Source organism: Suillus plorans (assembly GCF_016647745.1).
Source record: "Suillus plorans strain S12 chromosome Unknown HD556scaffold_24, whole genome shotgun sequence".
In the NCBI taxonomy this organism is placed as follows: Eukaryota; Fungi; Basidiomycota; class Agaricomycetes; order Boletales; family Suillaceae; genus Suillus; species Suillus plorans.
In genome coordinates, this window is record NW_024537408.1 from 139,632 (window position 1) to 158,244 (window position 18,613).

At 49.4% G+C, this 18,613-nt stretch overlaps 5 protein-coding genes across 5 annotated transcripts; 2 read left to right on the top strand and 3 right to left on the bottom strand.

Moving 5' to 3' along the window:
- Nucleotides 1-339: 339 nt before the first annotated feature.
- HD556DRAFT_1367200 (uncharacterized protein) lies at nt 340-952 on the top strand. The gene is made up of 2 exons (XM_041302833.1): nt 340-783; nt 837-952. The coding sequence occupies exons 1-2, from the start codon at nt 380-382 to the stop codon at nt 850-852; spliced, it is 420 nt and encodes a 139-aa protein (XP_041160838.1). The 5' UTR covers nt 340-379; the 3' UTR covers nt 853-952.
- Nucleotides 953-8,262: 7,310 nt separating this feature from the next.
- HD556DRAFT_1219381 (uncharacterized protein) lies at nt 8,263-8,682 on the bottom strand (the record flags this gene model as incomplete). Its single annotated transcript, XM_041296764.1, has 1 exon — nt 8,263-8,682. A coding segment is annotated over one exon (420 nt), but the record flags the coding sequence as incomplete, so codon positions are not given.
- Nucleotides 8,683-9,318: 636 nt separating this feature from the next.
- On the bottom strand, nt 9,319-12,700 carry HD556DRAFT_1236284 (uncharacterized protein; the record flags this gene model as incomplete). Its single annotated transcript, XM_041297814.1, has 9 exons — nt 9,319-9,569; nt 9,617-10,353; nt 10,405-10,516; nt 10,579-10,761; nt 10,810-11,190; nt 11,241-11,409; nt 11,464-11,626; nt 11,849-12,021; nt 12,080-12,700. The coding sequence occupies 9 exons, from the start codon at nt 12,698-12,700 to the stop codon at nt 9,319-9,321; spliced, it is 2,790 nt and encodes a 929-aa protein (XP_041160840.1).
- A 653-nt stretch (nt 12,701-13,353) lies between these two features.
- Nucleotides 13,354-13,602, bottom strand: HD556DRAFT_1199814 (uncharacterized protein; the record flags this gene model as incomplete). The annotated part of the gene is made up of 1 exon (XM_041296363.1): nt 13,354-13,602. A coding segment is annotated over one exon (249 nt), but the record flags the coding sequence as incomplete, so codon positions are not given.
- A 3,285-nt stretch (nt 13,603-16,887) lies between these two features.
- Nucleotides 16,888-18,529, top strand: HD556DRAFT_1442579 (uncharacterized protein; the record flags this gene model as incomplete). Its single annotated transcript, XM_041306470.1, has 5 exons — nt 16,888-17,031; nt 17,076-17,270; nt 17,320-17,745; nt 17,794-18,046; nt 18,105-18,529. 5 exons carry the CDS (start codon nt 16,888-16,890, stop codon nt 18,527-18,529), a joined length of 1,443 nt encoding a protein of 480 aa, XP_041160842.1.
- Nucleotides 18,530-18,613: the final 84 nt, after the last annotated feature.

The following is an 18,613-nucleotide window of genomic DNA, read 5'->3' on the forward strand; positions in this document are numbered from 1 at the left end:
CGCAGGGACGGGGCAGTTAGTGTGTGAACCTTTCCGCGGGCACACTGGCGAGGTTACCTCAGTCTCGTTCTCTCCGGACGGGGCTCACATTGTTTCTGGTTCGGAAGATAAGACAGTCCGACTGTGGGATGCAGAAACAGGGAAGCCTGTTGGTGAGCCCTTGGAGGGGCACACTGGCTGTGTCACATCAGTCGCATTCTCTCCGGATGGGACACGTATCGTTTCTGGTTCAGATGATAAGACAGTCCAGTTGTGGGATCTCGCCACAGGGCAACCAGTCGGCGAGCCCTTGTGGGGGCACACTGAGGAGGTCCGCTCAGTCTCATTCTCGCGGGATGGGACTCGCATCATTTCTTCTTCATGGGATGGTACTGTCCGAATGTGGTATGCAGCGATTGGGAAGTCACTGCAGGACCATACCGAAGGAGACTGTTTACCATCTTCCCCGCATGACAATTGCATCTCACATCCAACACCGGCCATCCCCACATCCAACACCGCGAACAATGCCTTCATTTCCTTCTCATCACACTCGACACATGCACTGCGCGACACGGCTGAGCTGCTAGCAGGCGCACCCCATAATGTCCCCAGGCCGATGTTTAATTTCCTGGAGGCAGATGGATGGATGATGGGACCCCATCATCGGCTCTTATTCTGGGTACCGCCCGCCTCTCGAAAACCATTTTATAATATCTGGACTGTGTTAGTGATACACAGAGGTGTTGAGCTTGACTTGAGCTGCATGTCACATGGCACACGCTGGCAGGACTGCTACAAGGAGTGAGTCTCCAGTTTTTTCCGTTCCTCGCAGTCAATTAATCTGATCCTTATAGCTCTTCATTACAATAGTCTCGTCCCAGTAAATTGAATTCCGGAAGTGTCAGAGATACTTTGTCGAGTACGATATGGCATGTACAGTTGATTCATCGTGTATTAGATACATAGCATTATATTTGACTTGGGGTGGTTTGAGCAAACGATGTGTGCGTCAGAAAGGTTGTGACTGAGTGACATATTTTCGAGAGCATAGAACGATTATGAGTGATCAAAGATGCGATCAGGCGAAACCAATGGACGGAAGTGCGTGCTCAAGGCACCTGCCAGAGTGAATTGAAGAAACTGAAGAAGATTGCGCAGCAGCATGCGTCGATTGAAGTTTTGGATAGTCGTTTGGCTTCGGATGCACACCGCACACACAGTTTAAAACGTTGAAAGGACTGGGGCAATGGAAAGGAACGTGTTTCATTGCGTACAGTACAACATATGTATGGTAACGTGCCATGAGTTAATGATGGGTGCAAGGATATCGAGACTTGAGGCGTGGAATATGCGAAACTCCAAGAACACATGCCAGAAATGAAATGGGCGAGCGTCTAGGAAGCTAAAAGCAATATGAAAGACGACATTTCATCAAGGAAAATAATATTGGGTGCGACTTACCATGACACTCGGTTTTGCCATTTTGCCCAGGTCATCCTCTTTCAGATCGACTGCTCCATTCTTCTGCCCTCGCTGCTCACCTCTACGCCTAGTGCCCGCTTACGCATTTGGCACAGGCCTTCCTGATGTCGGCTCGCGAGGGATGTGTTGCACTGCCTTGCATCGCAGATATTTTCACGTTTGATGGCGTGTGCTGAGGGTTAGCATGCTCAGTTGCGACTTCAAGTAGACGGCTTGAAGCTCTCGTACTGGATCGCTGCCTCCTGGGGTCGATACGCGATCATTTGATCCAGAAATCAGGTCGAGGCTGGCGCGTCCTGACTCAGTTTAGAGTGACAAATGCGTAGGATGAGAAATGGAATTTGATTTGAGACACGGGTATGTCAGATCTGAGATCATATACAGGCTGCAACCTGCAGGAATCGATGATCGATCGAACGTTGAACGTCTGTTTTCGGGTAACTCCGACATCAGTCCTTAACTGAGTAACTAAGATTATCACTGACCTCGACTGTCCATACTAACTTATGAATTAAGATGGTCCGACTCGTTCCTTCGACTTCCTGGCGTTTCACGGAGTCACATCATAATAGTACCCAGTGCCCCAGGCAGCCTGCTGGCCATGCTTAGGGCTTCGGAGGTCAATACAGCAGCAAATAAGTGTTGCCTCGAGGTTTGCGGCCAAGGGTATGCCCTGCTATCATATTTAAGCGACGTTTCTACCCACTCTTCTCATTCAATATTCAACGCCTACTTCGCCCACACTGACCAGTAACTATTCGCCATGAGCAACACTAATCAATCAAGGGACCCGAGTTCAGTTCCTCCAGACACCACAGCAGTCGTTCGAGGAAGCTCGGTACGTCGCTCATATACATCACTTGTCCACCTCACTCTCGAACATTGACTCTGATGCCCCCATTTGTCCAGGCCCGACCGCCACACAATTTCTGTCGGTTTCTGAAGAAGGTCAAGGATGGTGTAACAAAGAAGATTTCTGTAAGTTGAGAAACCGAATTGCATGGGACCAGACTGAGATCATACAAAAGCGCTCGAACCTGAGGAATTTGCGTGGTCGCGAGCCTGTTCTTCCGAATGTTGATCACACAGGCGCCTTGTCAACTGCAAATATCGAGCCCGAGGTAGGTCACCTTTCAGTTTCTTCTTTCTCTCTTAACTTTTGATGGCTGCACAGGTTCAGGATGCTCCATCCAGTGCGAAACAAGGCGGTGATCCCCAATCGGCGCTTCGAGACGCCAAAAAAGCTGTCAAAGGCATGAATCTACTTTCAGGGCCTGTAGAATCTGGGGCATCCGCCGCCCAAAATGCATCAGGGGATCTCGAGGACGCATGTGATTTCGACGACACATATCTTCAACACCTCAGGATGTTCGACAATATTATCGCGAGGCTCGCGGATGTATGGGCCCATTCCGCTTGGTTGGAACAGAACTAATCCCTTTCCGCAGGTACATCCATATGCAAAGATTGCACTGGGCGTCTTGTCCTGTGCTTCAAAAGTATGTTCGGTTCCTGTCTTGTTTTATCACCCGCTCAGGAGTCATCGGTGCAGATGGTCATCGCCCAATCGGATCGCGACCAAGCAGTCCATTGTCTTGTCGACAAGTTGGATCAAGTTTATGAGTTTATGACTCAGGACGAGATGCTTGGCCAGATTCCATCGATGGGCGATATCCTTGGACAGATCTCTCAGCAGACCCTTGAATGCGCTCGTTTCATTAGAGATTATTCAGAGACCAAGAACTTCTGTGAGTCTTCAAACTGTTGCACGTTCCACGCGCTTAGTCTCCTACCATTACAACAGGGAAGAGACTCGGGAAAGACATCCTCACCGAAACAAATAATGAAATTAAACGGTACAGCGATGCGTTGGATGCCCTCATGCAAAGCTTCCGGGACCGAGTTGCTCGGGACGTAGCTATTTACACCCACCGTACAGGTGAGTATCGTACTTGTTCCTGACGCAACAGCTATACATTTTTCCTCAGGCGAACTACTGGACCTCAGCGGTATAACTTATGCAGCGAACGCAGGGCTAGACACCAGGAAACAATGTCTCCCAGGGACGCGCACGGAAGTACTCTCCCAAATCACAGATTGGGTGGACAGCACTGGAGACGACGTTCCACGGGTGCTGTGGCTATCTGGCACTGCAGGCAAGGGCAAATCAGCCATTGCCCACACGATCGCTAAGTGGTTCAGCGATGCGGGAGGGCTTGGTTCGTGTTATTGCTTCGATCAAGATCGAGGAGCCGACCGTCGCCATGAAAAGATATTCTCTACCATCGCGCGCGACCTGGCTGACCGTGATTGGGGGATGAGGCGAGCCTTGGCAGACACCGTTCAGAATGCCAGTGCGCTGAAGACTACAGCTGACATCATCCAGCAATGGCAGAAGCTTCTGATGGAACCAATGCAGAAGCTCTCAGATTCAACCGTGGGCCCTGTCGTGATCGTGATCGACGCACTGGACGAGAGCGGGGCGGCCAAGACACGTAGCGACCTTCTTCGCATTCTTTCCGGTAAACTTCAGAACTCTGCCGTTCCTCAAATCACGGAGCTCCCAAAGAACTTCCGGTTTATCGTCACCTCTCGCCCACTCCGCGATATTCGGAATGCATTTGAGGGTGCTCAACACATTAAGAGGATTTCCATGGACGACATTCTACCAGAAGTCGCGGAACGCGATATCCATGCTTACGTGTCGAAGAAGTTGGAAGGGCTTCCGGATTTTGGGAGCACAGAGTTTACAGCCCTGGCCAAGAAAGCTGATGGTCTTTTCGAGTGGGCACGTCTTGCTTGCAAATCCATCGAAGCACCTCCCTTTGGTTCATCTTCCGTTCAGTTCTTCAATGTCACGGTGTCTCGCGATGGTGTCAAACGGGAGCACCTGTTGTATGATATGTATAACTTAATTCTGAAGCAGATCATACCAAAGGATGAACACGCAGACCCGGAGTTTCGGAAAACACAGCTAGCGGCATTTCATTCCGTGATGGGACAAATTCTTGGCACAGCCGAACCCCTCCCTGTGAAATCCCTGAATGCCATGCGAAGGCATTTTCCAGATGAAAGCAAGTGTTACGAAGTGAAGAACATCATAGAACACATGGGATCTCTCCTCAGCGGTACCACCGACCCATCCACGCCAATCCGACCCCTTCACGCATCCTTCCGCGATTTCCTGACAGATCAATCACACAGTAAAGAGTTCTTCGTCGACATGCCGAAGGTTCAACGAGACCTTGCTTTCGCATCACTTGGAGTGATGAAAGATATACTCTCCTTCAATATCTGCGACTTAAAATCATCCTATCTCCCCAACTCCGAAGATCCCGGTCTGCGAGAACGAGTTGAAGAGTGCATTCCCCCACATCTATCCTATGCCTGCCGATTCTGGCTTTCACACGTACAAGCCACTAAGTTCGATTCAGAACTCGCCACAGAAATAAAATCATTCCTCGACCATGAGCGACTGTTCTTCTGGCTCGAAGTACTCTGCCTGATCAATGCGCTCAGCGGCGCAGTCCCCGCCCTTCCGCTCATTGCCAAGTGGTTGAAGGTGAGCGCACGGTTATCGAGCGTCAGATAACATACTCCTAACGCTCAATCACAATTACAGGGTCACACCGGATATGAAGATGCCTCGTCCGCTGCAACGGACGCGCAGAGATTCATTCAACTCTTCGGCGCCATGATCCTGCACAGCACACCTCATCTCTATGTATCAGCACTTCCATTCTCGCCCGTTCACTCAGCACTATCCAAAACGTTTTCTGCACGGTTTCCGAACTCTCTTCGTGTAGCATCTGGACGTGACATCAACTGGCCGGCCGTTCTGACTGTGATCAGCGGACACACTGGTTATGTTAACTCAGTCTCGTTCTCGCCGGATGGGACTCTCATTGCGACTGGATCGAATGATCGCACTGTGCGGTTGTGGGACGCAGCAACGGGGCAGCCAGTAGGCAAGCCCTTGCTGGGGCACGCTGCATTAGTTACCTCAGTTTCATTCTCGCCGGATGGGACACGCATCGTGTCTGGCTCGGAAGATAAGACCATCCGGTTGTGGGATTTAGCAACGTGGCAGGCCATTGGTGAGCCCTTATTGGGGCATACTAGGTCGGTTACCTCAGTAGCGTTCTCGCCGAACGGAACTCGCATCGTTTCAGGTTCATGGGATGAGACTGTCCGGCTATGGGATGCAGCGACGCAGCAGCCAGTTGGTGAGCCCTTGGAAGGGCACACTCATTCGGTCAATCCAGTCTCGTTTTCTCCGGATGGGACACTCATCGTTTCTGGTTCGTTCGATCGATCTGTCCGGCTGTGGGATGCAGGAACGGGGAAGCCTGTCGGTGAGCCCTTGCTGGGGCATACTGGTGGGGTTATGTCAGTCTCGTTCTCTCCAGATGGGACTCACATTGTCTCTGGTTCGACCGATAAGACTGTCCGGCTGTGGGATGTGGCAACAGGGAAGCCTGTTGGTGAGCCCATGGAGGGGCACACTCATGGGGTGATATCAGTTTCGTTCTCGCCAGATGGAAGTTACATCGTGACAGGTTCGGAAGATTGTACTGTCCGGTTGTGGGATCCAGCAACAGGGAAGGCAGTCGGTGAGCCCTTACTGGGGCACACTAGTTATGTCAACTCAGTCTCGTTCTCTCCGGATGGGACTCGCATCGTTTCTGGTTCAGATGATAAGACAGTCCGGTTGTGGGATCTCGCCACAGGGCAACCAGTCGGCGAGCCCACCAATTCCAATTCCATTACCTCAGTCTCGCTATCGCCGGATGGGACCTGCTTTGCTACTGGTTCAAGAGATGGCACTGTCCAGCTGTTCGATGCAGTGACAGGTCGTCCAGTTGGTGAGCCCTTGTTGGGGCACACTGCTTATGTCTGTTCAGTCTCGTTCTCACCAGACGGGACTTGCATTGTGACTGGTTCTCAGGATAAGACTGTTTGGCTGTGGGACGCAGGGATGGGGCAGTTAGTGGGTGAACCTTTCCGTGGGCACACTGGCGAGGTTACATCAGTCTCGTTCTCTCCGGATGGGACTCGCATCATTTCTGGTTCTGACGATAAGACAGCCCAGTTGTGGGATGCAGGGACAGGGAAGCTAGTTGGTGAGCCCTTACTGGGGCACACTAATTGGGTTTGGTCAGTCTCATTCTCGCCGGACGGAACTCGCATTGCGACTGGTTCTGCAGATAAGACTGTCCGGTTGTGGGACGCAGGGACGGGGCAGTTAGTGGGTGAGCCTTTCCTTGGGCACACTGATCAGGTTTACTCGGTCTCGTTCTCTCCGGACGGGACTCGCATCGTTTCTGGTTTTTTTTTGTTTTTTTTTTGGCCAGTGTTTATTGTCCGTTGGGGCATAGCCCTATGGTAGACAAAACATGCGAGTATTTACTGTAGCGTACTATTTGTTTATGTGTGTCCGGTGGTGTACAATCATTGGTCCAGGTGGAATACGAGGACAGTTAAGGCCAGCTAAAGGCGATAGTGGGAGTGCAAGCTCGTTCATTCTTCTTCGTCATCTTCGTCTGCGGGTGGTGTGACGTCACCAAAGGTCTGTTCCATTCTGTGTGTACTTGCTATGAAGCGCAGTAGAGGTTTGATACACTTTGAATTGTTCAGCAGGTTCTTGAGGTGATTGGTCTGCGGGCCGAGTTCGAATTGGAGTGCAAGGCGTTGTGTTATGTACTTTGGGCAGGTGATTATAAAATGGTGGACCATTTCCTCGCGTTCGCCGCATTGCTGACATTTGGGGCTGGGTACTTTTGCGATACGATGTAGGTGCTTGTTTAGCGGGGCGTGTCCTGAACGAAATTGGAAAAGGAGTGAAGAGTGTCGGCGCGGGAGTTTTTCTATCAGCTTTGAGAAGTGTTTCGAGGGAGCCGTTGCGTCGATTTCATGAAGGCGTTTGTATCGCGGTGAGTTTTTCATGATGTTTGATGATTCTTCTTTGATTATTCGTCCAAACTGCTGCTTTAGCGCCGACTTGCTGATGGGGAGGATGATTGCCGCATTTGTTCTTGTGGTGAGGAGGGATTTGGGGAGTTCGTTAGGTGCGCTACTGTTTCCTCTGGCTGCCATCTTCGCTTGCTCATCGGCTGCTTCATTGCCTGGAATTCCGTGGTGGCCTGGGGTCCATCGTACGGTCAACTTGCGTTCGTCGTGTGCGGGTATGAGCTTGCGCAGGTCATCATGGAATTTATCCATAAGGTAGTGACCGGGTTTGGAGACGAAGGCCTTGGTTGCCCAGATGGCGGCTTGGTTGTCAACGCCGAGGGCCATTGATCCTTCTCCTCCTTCCTCTTTCAACAGCTCTATTGCCAAGATCATTCCTACTAACTCTCCCTTGTAGACCGTGTGCTCCTGGTCTCCTCCTAAGTAGAACCTCTTTGTTCCTACTACTTCGCCATTCCTTATCAATACTGCCGCTCCTCCTACTCCTCCGTCTATTGCCGAGCCGTCAGAATATGCTTGAAGGTCTTCATCTGCACCTTCATCGTCGTTGACGGCTGTGGCTGCGTCTGCCGCCATCTCTGTTGCGACGTCCGGGGCCCATTTGGGGTAGTGTCGTATTGGCTCAATTGTTTCTACTGTGTGCGGGTTGAGTCGAAATTCATTGAGTAGGCGGTGTATGGGTGATGGGTGTCTCTTGCAGCTTCCGAAGTCTCTTCTGGTACAGGCATTGTACGCTGTGCGGATGCCCTTGTAAAGGGGGTGCGACTTATGCATCGTGATCATGCGTAAAGTGGCTCTGTGGCACACTTTGCGTAATAGCTGTTGAAAAGGGAGTATGTCAGCATGTGCGTCTAAGAGATCAGTAGCAGAGGTTCTCATTCCCCCCGTTATCATAGTGGTTGCCATCCGCTGAACTCTGGCCATCTTCGATGCGAAGCCTCTTGCTCCGCGGCCAGCATTCTTCCTTCCCCTTCCTTTTGCGACAAGTCCGGAGCACCAGATGTCTGCCGCGTAGAGCATCTTGGGGATGACTACTCCTTCGTACAGTTTCTTGAGTAGTCGGCCATGGACACCTTTCATAGCTCGAGTCATGCGTTGGCATGCCATTGTGTACCGAGTTCCTTTTGCTAAGGCGTAGGTTGCATGTTCTTTAAAGGTCAGTTCATCATCGACTATGACTCCAAGAAATTTGTGCGATCTTGATGGTTGAATGATGTGGTTGCGGATGGAGATAGGTGGGCGGGGAACTGGGATGGTCTTTCCGCGGCGATTGGGGTCTGCTATTCGATGTCTTGATAGACATAGTAGGGCCGTTTTATCTAGTTCAAAGTCAGCCAGACCATTCAGTCAAAACCCCACATAGAACCTGTACCCCGGACATGCCAAAAGGCCGTAGACCATGTGCAGCCAGAGGCTGGCCAGCTGTACTAAATTTATGTAGATGTGGCACTGGCCAGCCCGTAGAGGCTTATCCTAGCCAATATCAATTCTACATACAGTAATATTCTACTAGCTATATACTAGAGTACCAGACCTGCCAGAGATGTAGGACAAGTGCTGGCCAGATATTGAATGGGAGATAGGAGACCCGTAGAAACTGACCAGCCAGACATGTAGAGCCTGTGCTGGCCAGATATTGAATGGGAGGTAGGAGACCTGTAGAAACTGACCAGCCAGACATGTAGAGCCTGTGCTGGCCAGAAGTGAAATGGGATGTAGGAGACTGGTAAAAACTGACCAGCCAGAGACCTAGAGCCTGTGCTGGCCAGAAGTGAAATGGGAGGTAGCTGACTGGTAGAATTCAAACAAGTACCAGAAGCAAGTCCAGCATATTTTTTCTCTGAACACCAAAATCACAAGGGTGGTATAATGGTGATAATATAGTTAAGATACCATAATCATCTTGTCCTTGAATGAATTCTCTGCATTGAGCACAAATCTTTCCCATAAGAGCACCTGCCGTTGTGCATAAGCTTGATGCCCAAGCCTTGTGGCTTGTTGATATCTTTTGTCCCATTCACCCATCTTGTGCCTAAACCAGCCAACCGTCCAACCCATCTCATGCCGAACCAAATTTAATTCCTCCTCCCACCTTTGCCACCTAGCCTTAGCTTTTAACCAATTGACCCTGTAGACTAATACTTGTGGTAAGAATGCATGTTGACGATTAAGTACCACTCACATTCATCCATCCACAAGTCTTGGTGAACATCACCACCATTGTTGACCCTCCAAAACCAAGCTAGTCTGTCTGATCCCTGACCATATCTATTCTCCTCTGTCACTTCCTGGTTTACGGTGAGCTGGTTGGGCTGAATTTGTTGATAAACATTCCTGAGAGTTTCTTCATCCACCCCTAGTCTCCCCATGGCATCCCTTGCCCTTTGATAACTTCGAACACACTTATCTATTTTTATTCGGCACCGAAAAGCCTCTTGCTTTGACCTGGTGCCCACCCAGGTAGAATCCGAACTCCGGAAGTGTTGCCGATAAATGATTGCTTTATGACCAAGGGCCTGCCGTAACCTTTCTAGGCAATCGTTTGCCTGACCCTGCCATAACTGGAGTTCTTCGCTCCGCAGAGCACCCAAGTCAAGGGCTAGAGCATCCTGGTGTGATATTGATGATGGCATCCAAATACCCATCACTTCTGCAGGAACTTCATCACCGATCTCTTCTGAAGTAAACTCAACATCTCCAACTTCTTGCCCTAGCTCCTCGGTATCTGCTGTGCAAAACCTGATGTCATCCATGGGCATTGTACCTGAGTTTAATTCGATGCCTTGCGTCATGGCATCAGTTTTTTCGTGATATTTTGAGATCCAGACAGCTAATTTTTGACGTTTTTCTGCCACCACAGCCTTTTGAGTAGCAGATGCATCTTGGGGAAGCTGCCGAATATCTACTCGCAATGCATCCCTAGGGCTGAATTGAAACATGTGTGAATGCAAAGGTGATTAAATGACTTACCGTGCATCCTCCAAATTGATACCTTCAATAAGCCAAGATACCAATCCCAATTTGCCAGTATCAGCATATTCGGTTTCGGTTAATTTAAGCCGTATTTCCGCCATTGTTGGTGCTTCGAATCACCCATCAGAATGTACATGGCATGGAAGCCGGTAGAAGCTCTGGAACACTCACCTTTATCTATTCTTAGACGGTATATGTCGAGATGCTCCCCCCTCAGCTCCATTGCTTGTTTCTCATCACTTTCCCACAAGCTGACTTTGTTGACATCCAAAGATTTCGTAAGATCTTCAAATGGAATCCTTGTGTCATCAATGCCCTTATCCGCACGTTTGTACTTTCGTAACAGGGTCTTAACTGATAATATTTAATCAAAGTCTCATTGATTCCAAATATGAGACTCACTGATACCAACAAGTTTTTTCCAATTCGAGTTCCGCATATGGTCATCAAGGATTTCTTGACGGTGGGCTTGACTCATGGAACAGGCTGTTGGGGATATCTTATTGAAGGGAGCCCAGAGTGTCTCCAGGATTTCGCCATCAACCTGGGCAGCTCCAACAATGAAGTTCAGGCTGTATCTAGCAAAACAAGCTAGTTTATGAGCGCTGAGATGAAATTTCCCTACAGCAGCTATAATCTCCACATTGTCAGGGAGCGTCAGGGCAGGGCAGTTGTCAACACGCTCTGCAAAGTGAAGGTTCCACTGACACCCCACATCATAAATGACGAGAGAGGTATCAATTCGGTCCCCAGAGTGCTTAATACCCTCACATATGGAGTAATCTATATTCATGTGGCTTAACAGGATTTTGTCAGCATATTTAGGTCATCACATAATAAATCAAAGAAGACTTGCCGTTCACCCTTCTGGAAGTCTACTACAGAGTGTGGAACAAAACATCCATGCCTAGCACAAGCTGTGGCACCCACCCCAGTGGCTCGAAGGTTGCTCCGGTTTGCATTTGCTGCATTGACTGCCCGATGGTTGCTACATGTGGACCTCTTCTGACACATTGAGAATGCCACTGAGAATTAAAAATCAATTAGTTGGCTGACCTCTTTGCTTTCCATTGCTGAGCTCAAGTGAGCTTGATATTCAGCATCAGTTACCACGTAACCTGAACCATCTGAGAGGAAGATGTCTAATTCAGGCTCACGCATGTTCATATGCTGAGCAGTGAAGTTTCCATCAACTACCAATCTCCTCATAACTAGCCACCTGCAACCAACAATTAGCTTTGTTTGACCTTAGTTAAGCTACAACAGAAACAGCGACCGGGCGGCTCCCAACTACTCCTGGCCAGCATTTAGTCTACCCTGGGTAGAACTGAGGCTGGCCAGCTTGATCCCCAGCTAGACTGACTGGCCAGGATATGTGATAGCAGCCGTAGTAGGTGTACTGGCCGGAGCATTTAATAATCAAACAACTTGCCTTTCATACTTCTGCTCCCACAGCAAAGGCATATTGATTCCCGGCTGTGGACACGAAGGGCAGAAGAGAGCCAGATCTCCTGGGCCAGGCCCTGATTCCATATCGTGGCCGAATCCAAACCATTTTCGGTTCTTTAAGTCCCGCCACAGTCGGGATACTCTCATGAGTTCACGGTACCGATCCTATCAATGCACGCTAGGTATTCAGAAAAATCTACTGATCAAGTGCACTCGAACTCACTGGGACAGTATCCTGGAATGCATTATTAGTCAACCTTGTGAGTTTCTCAAAGAAGCTCCTCGCGGAGGTTTTGCATTCCAAGGCGTCAATGAGAAAATGATCCAGCACCTCGAAGGTAAAAGCAGTCTTGGGACGGGTGGAGCTGGCAGGAAATAGTCCAGCTCTTAGGAGCTGTAGATGCTGTTCGGAATCGGATCCCTGGCAATGACACCATGCTATATTATGTGTGAACACCCCAGAAGAATGTACAATAGTGACCAGGGTGGTATCATGGGGCAATGCGTCAACCTCCTGGTCACAAAGTTGTGAAGCTTCATACCAAGGGCAAGACTCTCCACCGTGTCCTAAGTACCATATAAAACCCTGGTCAGCTAGAGTGACATCCTCGAAGCACTTCCCGATCCACAATTGGATTTTGTGAAAAGGTAATGACTGATGCAACTTGATCATGCAAGGGCGACACCAGCTGTGGTCTCCAGTGCAAGTCGAACAACTGAATATGGCCTCAGCACTTTGGCAAGTCTCGCAGGGGCCAGCACGGATAAATTGTTCTGATTCCAGGATGATGTCTAGATATAGATCCCGGTAGGCAAGATACTCTGCTATAAAGTTGTTTTGCATCTATATTATGTATTATGAGAAGAGAGTTATCTGTAAGATACAAATTGTGGGTTGTACCTTGGTTTTTCTTGCGTGCTGAGTAGCCTCTCCTTCTAGACCAAAGTCACCAAATGTCTCGATGTCTGGGAAATCCATCGAGGCCTCCTTTGCTCGCTTCCTGGGGCTGGAGGAGGAGGAACGCCCTCCTGATATTTCATACAGTGGATCAGCATGAGATTCGAGCCACGAGGGCTTTCCCCTCTTTCCTGCCGTAGGTTTGTAGGCAATATAGTTGACATCCAGGTCTTTTCGTTGTGACAAACTACCCCTGTCTTTGAAAGAATATGAAACAGCCTTCAGACGGGTTTTTTTCTGGCCAGACATAACACTTGGACCAAGGAATGAGAATGAGCACTCCAAAATAAGGCAAGCAATGCAACTGAAAATCGATCTCCATCAAATCCAGCCGTATCTCCTCTTGATAGATTAATTAACTCTATTTACCGTCTAACTGCTACCCCCCCGCGCCCAACTCCACTTATTTTTCCCACCTTCTTCCCACAAACAGGTTTCAGACCTCTACCAGCCCCCACTCGCTTGAGAAAATCCTGCTCAATTGGAAAGCTCGGCCTTGGGATGTCCTGCTTATCGTGGACCTTATCCTTGACAAAGTGGGCAATCACAATCCTCTCACCATCACCCCAACCTGGGACTCCATGTTCCAACACCTTGCCTGCAATATATACCATAGTCCCAGGGGGGTAACCTAGTTCGGCGCCCAAGTCCGGCAGATCTAGTATGGCCTGGTTGGCTTGGCCAAGGCTAACCAGAAGGTCGTAGAATGATGGTGATGCTCCTGGATCTCGGTGATGGGGTGTCTCTCGATTGACAATTACCTCAATTCCCGAAAAGACAGAGGGCCAAACAACTGGTTTTGAGGTACGAACCATATTCTTCAGCGCAGAGACCGATTTGATGCCAGCAAGATACTGATCTGGCGCAATAATACTAGTAATAACCGACCAGAGTTGTTCTGGGACAGTCATTTCGGACAACCAACGCCGAACCACAGGCGACCCAAGGTCGGTTGATTGGTACAAATGATCTTGAAGATGCTAGCTCCATTAAGTTACTTTTGTACTTAAACAAGCATAGGAAGACAAACTTACCTCTTGGCGCTGCATGAATCCACCAGGGCATAAAGTCACCCGCCCTGCTCCGAACTCTCCCCCCCCTGGAGGTATGACAAAACCTTGCGAACGCCAAGGGCTCTTTTCCTCTTCAGTTGCCTTGGCCAAAAACCGGTCTAGGACAGGTCTGAGCGACTTGACCGTGCTATTGACGTGTTCCTAAATATAAACAGTTACCCGGTCTTCGACTGCATATCTGAAAGTTGTCATACCATTCAATCAGGCACCAAGATCTCTGGCAAATACCAAGCGAGTATCCTTCCATGCTTGTCAACAAACGTGGTCGGCTCCGTAATGTGGCCGAAGGAAGGGGTCTTGAAATATTTTGCAAGTTTCTCTCTTTGTTGGCTGTCAGCATTCAACGGGTTTGGTGCCACCTTAGCTCGGTCTGCAAAGCGGTGGACGTCCCAATCCGCCCTTACTGGGGTCAAACAATCACAAACAGACTCTGGTGAAATTCAAATAAAAGCCTACAACTATTAACGGCGGCATAAGCTATGCCAACTGCAGCCCTGGAGAGTTCAATCTCGGAAATCTCTGTTGTCTTGACACCTATACCAGAACTGGAAAGCTGAACGTTCCGCCACTCGTTCCAGAGTCTCATCCTTAAATTTGTAGCAACTTAGCCTGACCAAATGTTAACTTAGAACTGGCTTACTTTGCTTTTTGTAGTGTTCTATCGTCCATCTTAGTATCTGAGAATAATTCAAATGGTGATGAATTCCGGAGTAGCTCATCTACGCGGCTAGAGAGGTTTTTGGACAGTTTTGTCATAGTATCCTCCATAGCAGAAGAAGCAGAAGAACAGAAGATTAATGGCACCAGGAAAATTTTTCCAGTAGTTTGGAGCTAGGCTATATGGGGATATACCAAATGAGATTGCTAGGGCGATGTATGCGATGGCTTCTTGAGTACTTTAGCCGGATTTGAGGATAGGCTGTTAACCTCATGATAAGCGGAACTGGTAGGATGATGGTTTGTAGGAGACTACTGACCCCATGATATACAGTACAAGAATAGTTTAGTCTGCTTGGGTGCGCACTGGTCGGACGTGTGAGGTGATGTAGGCGATGGCTTCTTGAGCAGCTTGGACAGGTGCAGAAGACCAAGTCTGCCTATACCGCCATGCGGTTTATTGGGCATATCCTTCCCGCCCAGTACAAGAATAGAAGAATAGTCCGACTATTCTGGTACTGGGCAGCAAGCTTGGCAAAGCTGCTCAAGAAGCCATTGCCTATGTCACCTCACACATCCGACCAGTGCGCACCCAAGCAGACTATACTATTCTTGTACTGTAAGGAAGATAGTATAATGTTGGTATCCAGTACAAGAATAAAAGACTATTCTGATACTGTGCGGGCAAGCTTGGCAAAGCTGCTCAAGAAGCCATTGCCTACATCACCTCACACGCCCGCCTAGTACAAGAATAGTTTCACTATTCTTGTACTGGGCAGCATACCAAATGGTTTCTTGAGTAGCTTGGTCAAGCTCAGACACAATCTAAACCAGGCGGCGGTATAGGCAATGGTTTCTTGAGAAGCTTTGTTAAGCTTAGACGAATTTGAGGGCAGGCTGTTAAGCTCCACTAGAAGATCTAGAACAGCATGACTTACTCTGACGTTCCGACTTGTCAGAGATGCTGCTCAGAATTCTACTTGGGTGGGATAGAGGTCGGTCACGTGACTTATTGTGGGGGCAAGACAGGGCGCCACGGACGGTCACGTGACTTTTTACTAGGGGCGGGAAGGGGCGCTCAGCCTTTCTTTTGAAAGTTTTTATTAAGTTAAAGCTATTACAGGCCAAAGCAAATGTAAAGTAAAGAAAATAAAATACTAAGATATACGAAATGAGGTAAACTGGCTAATACAAAGCCTCGGCGGAGGGGCCCTCCCCACCTTGGCCTTGTACAGCAAACTACTACAAGAAAGAATTGAATATATATATAAACAGATTAAGAACAGTCTGCGGGCGCTGAGTTAGCACCTGTGATGTGAATATGAATCAAAATTACCTGATGATGAATTTCCAAAAAAAATCTGTAAGCGGCGGTCAGAGAGTGTTCCTAGAATAATGAGACAAATACCTTAGGCGCGCTGGTGCGCAGACCAGACCTCCCTGCCCAAGATTGATGAAGGAGGGTGGATAGGTACACCGGCGTGCACACTAAACCACCCCCCAAGCCCCCAGAGTGTTCAAACAGAGAGACTAGGTGCGCCGGCGCGCACACTAGACCTCCCTGCCCAAGATTGATGGAGGAGGGTGGATAGGTGCACCGGCGTGCGCACTAAACCACCCCCCAAGCCCCCAGAGTGTTTAAACAAGGAGACTAGGCGCGCCGGCGCGCACACTAGACCTCCCTGCCCAAGATTGATGGAGGAGGGTGGATAGGCGCACCGGCGTGCACACTAAACCACCCCCCAAGCCCCCAGAGTGTTCAAACAGAGAGACTAGGTGCGCCGGCGCGCACACTAGACCTCCCTGCCCAAGATTGATGGAGGAGGGTGGATAGGTGCACCGGCGTGCGCACTAAACCACCCCCCAAGCCCCCAGAGTGTTCAAACAGAGAGACTAGGCGCGCCGGCGCGCACACTAGACCTCCCTGCCCAAGATAAATGTCACTAGAGAGGAAGAAGCATTGTAAGCTTAAGAGTGCGCAAGATAGTACTCACCTTGTTATGAAAAAAAGACCTATGAAAGAACCAAACCAGCGTTCAGTAAGGATTTTGAGATAAAAAGAATTATACCTAAGTTAAATTGAGGCCGCTCATTGACCATTAACCGCTTACACAGCTGCAGCCTGTGTAAGTGGCTAATGGGATGAGCCGGTGGTGTTGAGTGGAGAGGAAGAATGAAAAGTCAACCGTGTGAAACATTGGTGACGCGGCTATAAGCTACAACATATTTGCCATTGTTTACAACCAGTCACGTGACTGGTTCAATCGGCCAGTACAGATTCTGCATCTCGCACCTCTCTTCTTCCTTCATTCTTTTTACTAAGTTTGATTCTTTTTTAGGAATATGGCTAAGAATACCACGAAGAAGCGTGCCGCCGGTGGGGTTGCTAGGCGACTCACTGGTCCTCTGGGATCGCCGGTTGCCTCTCCTCCTCCAGTAAGCCCTGAAGGGGAGGCTGGGGTGGTACAACCAGACGCCCACAGCTCGGTAAGTGCTTTCTTGGTGCGTCTATTGTTGCTAATGTTTGTCAGTGGTGCTTGATTTGCCGTGATGGCGCCGAGGGGGACGTTGTACTCTATGAGTGCAGCACCTGCCCTCGGGTAATGTGCAGCAGGTGCCTGGACGTTCCGTCCGCCTCTTGCGACCTTGTTGCTCAACCGGACGTTCTTTTTTGGTGCCTTAGCTGTCATGCTGGGCACACCCTTAAGGCACCTGCGCCTTACTATGTGAGTTATTGTTTTTATATCTTAAAACAAACTAAACTAATGACTACAGGGTTTCTATAGAGAAAACCTGCCGGCTCAAGGAGGTAAACCTGCCCTGCAGGGTTTCCTCCAACTGAACGGCAGGTTTGAGACTGGATCCTGCGCGGTGTTGGCCGCTGCGCCCATCGCCGTCATCCACTTCATTGTGGGTGGCAGTAATGAGGTTGTGACGCCCGTGCCTCTGCTCTCACACTATCTGGAGCATTACTTCCCCAACGGCGGGTACATTTACATTGAAGTCCCATTCGACGTCACCACGCACAAGAGCATCCGCGGATACACGCGTGCCCAGGACGCACACATCATCCAGCTCAAAACTCACCTCACACACAGCGGCCGCATCTTGGCCTTCTTCTCTGATCACTCTGAGGAAGATAGCGGGTGGCTTTTTGCTGGGAAAGATAAAGGTAAATTTGTGGCTATGAGTGTCTCTCAGGTAAGGTCTCTATTATTTCGCATTTTTCTTGACTTATGTGATGTTTAGGTGCTATCTACTGTCCTAGGGCCCTATTATGGGATCCTCAGCGGCGCCACCATGATATTCCTAGTGTGCGGCTCTGTTGTGGCCCACGACAACGCCTTTAGCGAGCTCCAGGAAGCTCTACTCAACTACGGTGTGGCGTCCGCTATCATTTTCACCGCCAAACGTTTTCAACCCCTGGTTGCCACCAACTTTTTGCTCGCTCTAGCGGAGCAAGTGGTAATTGAGCAGCTCAATGTCCGCATCGCATTCCCCAGTCTTCTCTCCCTCTCCAGTCGCCTTGGACAACATACCAATGTCATTTTGATGACCAGGGATTACGCCCATGCTCCTTGTCACCAAGTTTGCGCGTGCCCACCTGCAGACTCAACCTTGGGGTATCCCAGTCCCTTCGCAGTGCCCTCTCTGTGGGTCCACTAACAGTTGGTCTGAGAAGGTCACGGTCAAGGTGTCCTATGAGTCTCTGGACCCCGATGTTCCAGGCAAGGATCCTGTGTACAGGTACCTATATTCCTGCACTTATCCTGAGTGTGGTAAGGCTCAGTGCAAGCCTTGCCACAAGTTTCACATCGAAAAACCACCTGGTTCCATTCTCAAAGCTGCTAAGACAAAGTCGTCTGGGTGGTTCCAGTCCCCTTCCACAACTTTTCCGGCACTACCTTTCATTGAGTCGGGCACCCAAGGCAAGCGTCCTAGAAGTTCGGATGGGGAAGTGTCTGCTAAGAGGATGAGGGTCTGATTTATCTCACAAATAGTTAGTTTGGTAGATGTTTGTTTTGCAATAATTCAACTTGATTTGGTGTGCTTACCCTATGTTCTGAGA